Raw genomic sequence first — 10760 nt, forward strand, 5'->3', positions numbered from 1 at the left:
CTCTAGTCTGTCCATGACTAATGATATCTCTACCACTGTCAAAAATTCCTTCTTCAAACTCCAGATGTTGGAATGTCTTTGCCCTCTTCTGCTCACCAATGTCTTTCGAATAATCGCTCATTCTCTCTGGCCTAAACTACTGTAACGCTCTTTATCTTGGCCTTCACGATACCACCTTCCGTCCATTACAACTCATCCAAAACACTGCTGCATGCTTACTTACTGGAACTCCAAAATCAGAACATATTACACCAACTCTCTGCTCTCTACACTGGGTCCCAGTCCGTTATAGAATTCAATATAAAGTCCTCACTATCTTACGCAACCTAATATATAATGATTCATCAACCTGGCTTTGCACCTTTCTCCACATTTACCAACCAAGCAAACTAAGGTCCATACATAAAAATATATTAGAAATTCCATCAATAGACTGGCACGTTTAGATATCACCAGGCGATGCGCCTTTTCAGTTGCAGGTCCACACTCTGTAACTCGATTCCAGAATATCTAAGACAAATAACCTCTCACAAAGAATTCAAACGCAGTTTAAAGACCTATTTATTCTCAATTGCATTTGGTTCCCTCAGTACACCCTAACAGGCTACTTCACAGTGTATTTCCTTTGCCTAAACTCCTCCCTTTCTTTTTCCTTATAGACTGTTTAAGACCTTTTTTTTTTTTTTTTTACTATGTGCTCTATTTGTATTTATTGTTTTAATATTATGAGTATGTTCTTGTAAACCATTCTGATGAACTTTTATATTGTAAAAGCGATATATAAACCTTTTAAAAATAAATACATTTTTTTTTGCCTGCCCTCTGACTAGCTATTAATACAGATGCACAAACACACTAAATAATATACCCCAATAGTTTTACTTCTCCCCAATACTTTTAAGTTTTAAAATATCCTCTAGCAGTACTTACTGATTCTTTTCAGCCACCAGCAAAGGTGATCCTCTCCTCTCAGTGCTCCCATTATACAGGGTGTTGGAAGGAACCCTGGTGCATGGCTCTGAGACTTAGGATTCTTGGTGCAGTGAGCAGAGTAGAAACAGTTGAGCATCTGTTTGTTACGATCCTGTCCGTGGACCCCATCCCGCCGACAGGCCCTCCTCCTACCTGTCGGCCAGCCCGATGCTGCCGTTCCCCTTCGCGGCCAGACCGCTGCTGAGCCTCACTTCCCCTTCTCATTGCGGCCTGTTGCTGCTCCTCTGCTGCGTGGCTGGGGCCGCGCCTCCGACACCTACAGTAGGGAAGTTCCCACCAGGATTCCCTCTCCTCTTCATGGCCCAAGCACCTCCTTCAGAGTTCCTCCTGCAGCAGGAGCCACCTCCAGCCTGCCTCCTCTTCGTGGCTGGAAGCTACTGCAGGCCTTGACTCCGCACACCTGCCTCCGGGTTCCTCTAGGCGCAGGCATATGCCTCTCTTCATGTTTTAAAGGGCCAGAAGCAAGAAGCACCCTTCGGCCCTCCTGCTGATGTCCCTAGGGCACTTCCTGGATCTGCCCTATAAAAGGCCCTGCTTCATTCTCTCAGGGCCTTCGGATCAATGCACATCTCAATTCACATCTCCCTTGGACTTTCTTCAGCTTCCAAGGAATCCATCTCCTGCTTCTATCCAGATGATTTCGTGTTCCTGTTGTCTCTGTCTGAGGTGCTGGGTCTCACTCCTCGTCGGATCTCCTTCGTGGTATGTTCCAGTCCCTGGCTTCTCTTCCTGAAGCCCCGGAGTTCCTTGTCCGTGTCCAGATGTCCTTTCGTTCAGATGTCTTCTCATCCGCCTCTCCAGTTGTCCAGATGCCCACTCATCCTGACGTCTGTCCTTCCTCTCGTCCAAGACTTCCAGAACTTTTCCTGTCCAGACGTCCATCCTTTCTGATGTCCGTCTGTCCAGATGTCCTAAGGACCAGATGTCTACTCGTTCTGAGATCCAGATCTCTAGGGCTTCAGATGGCTTACGCGTGAGGTACCTTTCTCCTGCGTATCGTTCTCTGCCACTCCTCATCTCAATCCAGAAGAATCCGCAAGCGGTCTTGCCGTCCACTGGACTTCGCCTCCAGCCGACCTTCTCAGGAGTTATCCGTGTCTTTCGGTGTCCGTCTTCAGGTGACTAAAATTCCCTCCGGTTGGACTCTCTCAGGCACTGCCCAGACCCTCTTCTCCATTCTGTGCACGTCCCACTCTCTGCATGGTCTGCAACCAGCCTTCCAGGTTGTGTAGGGTGCGCAGCGGGACAGGTTGGTCCGTGACCAGTCACCATCGGGCTGTGTAGGGCGCCCTGAGGGGACAGCACCTTCTAAGTTCCAAGAATCTCGTCTCGTCCACGCCTCCAGGAGTCTCGTCTCGTCCTACACCTCTAAGAGTCTTGTCTCTCCTATGTACTCTGACACTTTTCTCATTCCAGGATCCACTGTCTCCAGTTCTAGTTCCTGGTCTCTTTGTTCCCAGCCCTCTGCCTCTCTTTGACTTCACTGGGATGTGTAGCTCAGCAGAGGGCTGATCTTCTTCGTCTCAGCTCCCGTGTACGTGCTCCACTCTTCTCTGCACTCGCTCACCTCCCTTGGAGCATGCCTTGGGGCTCCTCCCTGAGTTGCCTCATGGGCCAAGGGCTCACTCTCTCCCAGGAGTAGACGACCGCACCTTCATGTCCCTCCTCAGGGCCCACAGGGTGCATTCTTATTACTGTTAAAGTAGTTGAAAAATACCAGGTAGTTGTGAATGAAGGCTAATGGCAGCAGGAACCCAGCATGGGTTCCAGTTGAACTGGAAGAAAATAGAGAATAAAGGAACTACCAGGCCAAAAAAAAGAAAATTAAAATCATGAGTGGTGTTGAATAAGTTCATAAAAAACAGTTGTTTACCCTTTAAAATACCGTATTTTTCGCTCCATAAGACGCACTTTTTTCCCCCAAAAGTGGAGGGAAAATGTCTGTGCGTCTTATGGAGCGAATATTAAAAAAAACAAACAAACCAAAACTAACTACACCCCCCCCCCCACCCTCCTGACCCCCCAAGACTTGCCAAAAGTCCCTGGTGGTCCAGCGGGGGTCCGGGAGCGATCTACTGCACTCGGGCCGTCTGCTGCCAGTATTCAAAATGGCGCTGATAGCCTTTGCCCTTACTATGTCACAGGAGCTACCGGTGCCATTGGTCGGCCCTGTCACATGGTAGGAGCAATGGATCGCCAGATCCATCTTGTGCTCCTACCATGTGACAGGGGCCGACCAATGGCACCGGTAGCCCCTGTGACATAGTAAGGGCAAAGGCTATCGGCGCCATTTTGAATAATGGCAGCCAACGGCCCAAGTGCAGGAGATCGCTGCTGGACCAACAGGGACTTTTGGCAAGTCTTGGGGGGGGGGGGGGGGGGTCAGGGGGGTGAGGGGTTGTAGTTAATTAAATTTAAAGGGTTGGTATGGGGAATGGGGACCAAAAAAAAATTGTATGCCCTCCCCTAATTTGCTCCATAAGACGCACAGACGCCCGGAACAGAACCGGTTTAGCACACCATTTTTTTATTTTTTTTAAATTTTCCTGCTCTAAATCCTAAGTGCGTCTTATGGTCAGGTGCGTCTTATGGAGCGAAAAATACCGTAATACTCGAATTAGGAGACATGCCATGAGTCTAATTGATAGCTAATTTTAAATATATGGAAGAAAGTATTTTTTCAGTTGGTGCACAACTAAGTTGTGGAATTTATTGCTGGAGAATGCAATCAAGGTAAAGGTTTAGCTGGCTTTTAAAAATTGTGGCCACATTTTGTGTAGAACAGATCCATTAATAATTATTAACCAGGTAGACCTGTGATTTTCCACCTTTTCTAGGAGTGAGCAATAGAGGATAGATCTGCCAAATATTTTCACTAGACTCAGACTGGCCAATGCTGGAGACAGGACACTGGACTTGAGAACATAAGAACATGCCATGCTGGGTCAGACCAAGGGTCCATCAAGCCCAGCATCCTGTTTCCAACAGAGGCCAATCCAGGCCATAAGACCCTGGCAATTACCAAACACTAAGAAGATCCCATGCTACTGATGCAATTAATAGCAGTGGCTATTCCCTAAGTAAACTTGAGGCACCAATGATCTGACTCAGTATATACAGTATGTAATGGAAAATTCTAGTGACTCACACATGCATCTGAGAGGAAGGGGCACCACCAGTACCTCAATACTCTGACTGTGCACACAATCCTAATAATATCAGTTTAGTTTATTCACATTTAAGTGTTTAATTTTGAGTATATGTGAATGTGATTGTTTCGTGATTGAGAGAGTCTCTGGAGTTGGTCTGCAAATGGCTTGTTGAGCAGATGTCCATTACCTGCTATTAAGTTCACTTAGAGAATAGCCACTGCCATTAGCAACAGTAACATGGAATAGACTTAGTTTTTGGGTACTTGCCAGGTTCTTATGACCTGGATTGGCCACTGTTGGAAACAGGATGCTGGGCTTGATGGACCCTTGGTCTGACCCAGTATGGCATTTTCTTATGTTCTTCTTATGTTCTTATGTTTCCTTACAGGTTGGTTTTGTTTCTGATGATAGCTTTTTGTTTTCTGTAGGAATCGAGCATACTATGGTAAACAAGCCAGCCTCGGGAGAGAGTGTGGAAGTGCCATCAGCAGCTGTGATGCTTCACCCTGGGTGTGATGTTGATGATCGTGTGCTGGTGAATCCTGCCATCTCAAGTCCTCCATCTCCGTACTCTGATTCTAAATTTAGCAGTGAGGGTGTGGGCCTGCTGCCTCGCCCTCAGGCCGTGGGCTCATCCAGTGCGCTGTCTGCAGAATGTGGCATATCAGAGCCAGGCTTCCAAAGAGCCGTTACTAACAACGTGGAGGAATTGGAAGGTAGTAACTGTGAGAACTTGCTGCAACCCTCGGAGTCACCTAACAGTGAATTCTCACGGACGAGGAACAGGCAGCCACCAGCGGATCCTGCTGGGGACATCAGGAACCCTCAGACCTCTCCTATCTAAAAAGAAGTCCAAAAGGAAACCTTTTGCAGGTTCCCTATTTATGTATATGTGTGTTGGAGCCCCAGAGCAATCTGGGGAAAAAAAATGCACAAACAGAAAAACATTTTTGCTGTGAAAGTGCAGCCAGGAAGTGCAGACAGGAGTAACGGGATCGCACTCTTCCAGCCCAGCTTCTCGGCTTTTTGATGCATTCTTGCAAGTTTTGTTAACACAATTGTTAGGATAATCATATTATACTAATACTGAAGAGCTTCCTGGATGTCCTGGTAAACTGTATCACCTTGTAGTTTTTCTTGCCATATTTTGTGTTAAGTCAGTTAACAATAATAGCAGCAGTTGGAGACTGGACAGAATTGGTCTTTTAATAGCAAGGTGGCTTCTGCATCGTGCAGGCTTTTCTGCCTCTTCCATTTCTAGCGCACCCTGAATTTCTGTTTTAGAAAAGGAAAAGAATCAATCATGCCTTCAAAACAATTTCCTACCTTAAGGTAAATAAATCTTTGCCAGAATCAAATGTTTCTGATGATTAAAAAAGAAGGTACGGTGCTGGATTCTGTGTGCATGTGAGAGATTTACAGAGGAGAATGGATATTTGCTCGCTTGCTTTGAGTGTCACATAAAATAGCTGCTGCCTTAAACAGCACTAATAATCACATGAGTGAAGCAGGGATGATTTCTCTTCATTGACATTTCATTGTTTGATAAAGTTCATAAGGAAAGATATCTACACAGTTTATTATAGACCAAGGCTCTTATGCATCTGCTTATCTCCCACTTAGACTCCCAATGGCACTTATTAATCAAGGGTTATTGCCAGAGGCAAAGAATAGTGCTGGTCAGCTTATGTGTGCCGGGCCTAAGCCCCGGGGCTTTACAAAAGGGGTGGTCCGGGGGCGGGGCCAGAGGCCTTCGACAGAGCGGCCATTGCCACTGTGTCGGAGGATCGTGTGCCGGCAGCTGGCCGGCGAGCGCAACTTGCAGCTGCCCGGAGGCAGGCACAAAAGGTAAGACAAAGAACAGGGGGGGTTAGAGCAGGGCTAGGGAGGGGAAGGGGTGGGAAGGTCAGGTTAGGGGGAAGGCAGCGCGGCTCTGTGCGCTCAAGGTGCACAATTGTGCAGCCCCTTGCGCACGCTGACCCCTGATTTTATAACTTGTGCAAGTTATAAAATTGGGTGTACATGTGCGCGCGCTGGGTAGCACACATACATGTACACCTGCGTGCACCTTTTTAAAATCTACCCTCTGTGCTTTGTCTGGCAAACGCTGCAGGTGAAAGGCATGCTATACACAGAGAAGCAAGACTCACTTTTATTACACTCCCTTTCAGTTCCTGAGAGCCTCTATCAAGGCATTGCATCTTCATTCTTCAGGAAACCATAGACCCGTGAGTCTTATCTATGCAGGGCAAAATGGTTAAAAACAATATTACTGACCACATAAATAGGCTGGTTTAATGGGGGAGAGTCAACATATTTTTTGGAGGGTGTAAATAAACATGCAAAGGTGAACCAGTTGATATAATGGATTTGGATTTTCAGAAGACATTTGACAAAGTTCCTCATGAGACGACTCAGGAAATTGGGAGGTCATGGGATCAGAGGCACCGTCCTAATGTGGATTGGTAACTGGATAAAAGACAGGACTAAATGGTCAATTTACCAAAAGGGGAAAGGTCATTAGTGGAGGCCACAGGGTCTGGATTGGGACCTGTGCTATTTAGCATAATCATAAATCACCTGGAGAAAGGAATGACGAGTGATGTGATTGGATTTGCAGATGATACAAAAGTGTTTTGAATCATTAAAATGGCAGCAGATTGAGAAGAACTACAGAAGGAACCAGTGAGACCAGGAGAATGGGCAGATGCAGTTTAATGTGGAGAAGTGTAAAGTAATGCAAGTAGGGAAAAAAATCCCAACTACAGGAAAACAATGCTGGGTTCAGTGTTAGGAGTCGCCAGCCAGGAAAAGGAGCTTGGAGTCTTTATAGACAATACCATGAAGTATTTGGCTTAGTGTGCTGCACTGGTCAGAAAGAGAAATAAGAATCATTTGGAAAGGCGTAGAGAAAAAACTGAGAATATCATAATGCTTTTGTGTAGATCCATGGGTTGATCGTACCTTGAGCAGAACTGTGTACAGTTCTGATCTCCCCATCATAGCAGACATAGAAGAAGTACAGAGGAAGATGGCAGAAATGATCCCTTATGGAGAAAGGCTAAACAGATTAGGGCTCTTTAGCTTGGAAAAGAAATGACTGAGGGGATAAAATTGAAATTTATAAAATCATGAGTGGGGTGGAACTGTTAAATAGTGAACAGTTATTTACCCTTTCCAACAAAATTAGGACTAGAGGACACTGCATGAAACAGATTTAAAATGAATCGTAGGAAGTAATTTAGTTACCCAATGCATAATCAAAATTATTGGATCTGTTGCCAGAGGGATATGGCCAAATGAACTGGCATAGTGTCATTCAAAAGAGGACTGGACACCTTTCTGAAGGAAAAGTGCCAAAGCCGGCCCTTATTCCTGGGAGGAAGACCAGCTGCTGGGGATCTGTGCAGAATACGGACCCAGCATGGCACTGTCTTATCTTCTTCTCAGCCTAAAACGTAATCTTTAATACTTAGCATTATTAGGCATTTTGAGAAACTGTTTTGATGTGACCCCAGCTAGCAAATAATTCCTCTCCGGAGTGTTTTTTTTATAAATATAGCAGAGATGCTTGAAAAAAAGTTCGTTGATGTGGCACATCTTCTAGATAGGATTTTAGATAGTGCTGGGGAGGAGCAGGCTGTCCTGGTACATGTAAGTACCAATCACATAAGAAAGTGTGAGGTGAAGGTTCTGGAGGTCAAACTTAGGATGTTTGGTAGGAAGCTGAAATCCAGAATCACCAGGGTAGTCGTCTTGGAAATGTTCTCTGTACCACGTGCAGGACCCCCAAAGGCAAGCTGAGCTCCGGAGACTCAATGCTTGGATGAGACAATAGTGTAGAAAATGGGCCTTTAGATTCTCTCTCCCAAGCACAGACCCCTTTCCTCTCTCTCTATCTCCCCCCCAGACACCCTTCCCACCCAGACGCCCTTCCTCTCTCTCGCTCTCCCAGACACAGACGCCCTTCCCTCTCGCTCTCCCAGACACAGACGCCTTCCTTTCTCTCTCCCAGACACCCTTCCCTGCCAGACACAGATGCCCTTCCTCTCTCTCACTCTCTCCCCCAGACCCAGACGCCCTTCCTCTCTCTCTCTCTCTCCCCCAGACCCAGACGCCCTTCCCTCTCTCTCTCTCTCTCCCCCAGACCCAGATGCCCTTTCTCTCTCTCCCCCAGACCCAGACGCCCTTTCTCTCTCTCTCTCCCCCAGACCCAGACGCCCTTTCTCTCTCTCTCTCCCCCAGACCCAGATGCCCTTCCTCTCTCTCTCTCTCTCCCCCAGACCCAGACGCCCTTCCTCTCTCTCTCTCTCTCCCCCAGACCCAAATGCCCTTTCTCTCTCTCTCTCCCCCACACCCAGACGCCTTTCCTCTCTCTCTCTCTCTCCCCCAGACCCAGACGCCCTTCCTCTCTCTCTCTCTCTCCCCAGACCCAGATGCCCTTTCTCTCTCTCCTCTCCCCCAGACACAGACGCCCTTCCCTCTCGCTCTCCCAGACACAGACGCCTTCCTTTCTCTCTCCCAGACACCCTTCCCTGCCAGACACAGACGCCCTTCCTCTCTCTCACTCTCTCCCCCAGACCCAGACGCCCTTCCTCTCTCTCTCTCTCTCCCCCAGACCCAGACGCCCTTCCTCTCTCTCTCTCTCTCTCCCCCAGACCCAGACGCCCTTCCTCTCTCTCTCTCTCTCCCCCAGACCCAGATGCCCTTCTCTCTCTCTCTCTCCCCCAGACCCAGACGCCCTTCCTCTCTCTCTCTCTCCCCCAGACCCAGACGCCCTTCCTCTCTCTCTCTCTCTCCCCCAGACCCAGATGCCCTTTCTCTCTCTCCCTCTCCCCCCAGACCCCAGACGCCATTTATCTCTCTCTCTCCCCCCAGAAGACCCAGATGCCCTTCCTCTCTCTCTCTCCCCCAGACCCAGATGCCCTTCCTCTCTCTCTCTCCCCCAGACCCAGATGCCCTTCCTCTCTCTCTCCCAGACCGATGCCCCTTCCTCTCTCTCTCTCTCTCTCTCTCTCTCTCTCTCCCAGACTGACGACCTTCCCCTCTCTCTCTCTCTCTCCCAGACCCAGACGCCCTTTCTCTCTCTCTCTCTCCCAGACCCAGACGCCCTTCCTCTCTCTCTCTCTCCCAGACGCCCTTCCTCTCTCTCTCTCTCTCTCTCCCAGACGCCCTTCCTCTCTCTCTCTCTCTCTCTCCCAGACGCCCTTCCTCTCTCTCTCTCTCTCTCTCTCCCAGACGCCCTTCCTCTCTCTCTCTCTCTCCCAGACGCCCTTCCTCTCTCTCTCTCTCTCTCCCAGACGCCCTTCCTCTCTCTCCCAGACGCCCTTCCTCTCTCTCCCAGACGCCCTTCCTCTCTCTCCCAGACGCCCTTCCTCTCTCTCTCCCAGACGCCCTTCCTCTCTCTCTCCCAGACGCCCTTCCTCTCTCTCTCCCAGACCCAGATGCCCTTCCTCTCTCTCTCCCAGACCCAGATGCCCTTCCTCTGTCTCTCCCAGACCCAGATGCCCTTCCTCTCTCTCTCCCAGACCCAGATGCCCTTCCTCTCTCTCTCCCAGACCCAGACGCCCTTCCTCTCTCTCTCCCAGACCCAGACGCCCTTCCTCTCGCTCTCCAAGACCCAGACGCCCTTCCTCTCTCTCTCGCTCTCCAAGACCCAGACGCCCTTCCTCTCTCTCTCGCTCTCCCAGACCCAGACGCCCTTCCTCTCTCTCTCGCTCTCCCAGACCCAGACGCCCTTCCCTCTCGCTCTCCCAGACACCCTTCCCTCCCAGACGCCTTCCTTTCTCTCTCTCTCTCTCCCAGACTCCCTTCCCTCCCAGACCCAGACGCCCTTCCCTCTCTCACTCTCCCAGACGCCCTTCCCTCTCACTCTCCCAGACGCCCTTCCCTCTCACTCTCCCAGACCCAGACACCTTCCTCTCTCTCTCTCTCTCCCCCAGACGCCCTTCCCTCTCGCTCTCCCAGACACAGACCCCTTCCTCCTTTCCTCTCCCAGACACCCTTGCCTCTCGCTCTCCCAGATGCCTTGCCTTTCGCTCTCCCAGACACAGACCCCTTCCTCCCTCTCCCAGACACCCTTCCCTCTCACTCCCAGACCCCCTTCCCCCTCGCGCTCGCCCAGGCAGACCCGCACGCCCTTCCCCCTCGCGCTCGCCCAGGCAGACCCGCACGCCTTTTCCGCTTGCTCTCTCCCAGAACACCCTTCCCTCTCAGCGCACGCAAGCTAGAGGTTGAGTCTTTTTGTAGAGAAGCAACAGTGAAATATTGTTGTTGAAAATGAGTCAGCCGAAGATCACAGCAGGTTGGATGTAGAAGGAGTTGGAATTAAACTGGAAATAAGTTCTTTAAGATAGATTGTCCATAGGCTGAATCTTGTCGTCCTTGTTTGTCCAAACAGTAATGAGCTGCAAAGGTGTGAAGAGAACTCCATGTTGCTGCTTTACATATGTCAAGGATTGGCACTGAACGATAGTGTGCTACTGAGGTTGACATTGCTCTTACTGAATGTGCCTTTACTTGCCCTTGGAGAGGAAGGCCTGTTTTTTCATAGCAAAACTGTATGCATTCTGCTAGCCAGTTGGATAGAGTGTGTTTACCCACTGCTTTACCCGG

The 10760-nt window shown here is 49.2% G+C and overlaps 1 protein-coding gene across 2 annotated transcripts in view; it reads left to right on the plus strand.

The window, feature by feature from the left end:
* The window catches only part of ABRAXAS2 (abraxas 2, BRISC complex subunit), a 154463-nt gene extending 148965 nt beyond the window's left edge, over positions 1-5498 (plus strand). For both annotated transcript variants that reach the window (XM_029610611.1, XM_029610612.1), the window contains exon 9: positions 4574-5498. In XM_029610611.1, coding sequence (XP_029466471.1) covers positions 4574-4989 — 416 coding nt within the window. In that variant the 3' untranslated portion in view covers positions 4990-5498. The remainder of the gene's footprint in view (positions 1-4573) is intronic.
* Positions 5499-10760: the final 5262 nt, after the last annotated feature.

This window comes from Rhinatrema bivittatum, chromosome 7, assembly GCF_901001135.1.
Source record: "Rhinatrema bivittatum chromosome 7, aRhiBiv1.1, whole genome shotgun sequence".
In the NCBI taxonomy this organism is placed as follows: domain Eukaryota; kingdom Metazoa; phylum Chordata; class Amphibia; order Gymnophiona; family Rhinatrematidae; genus Rhinatrema; species Rhinatrema bivittatum.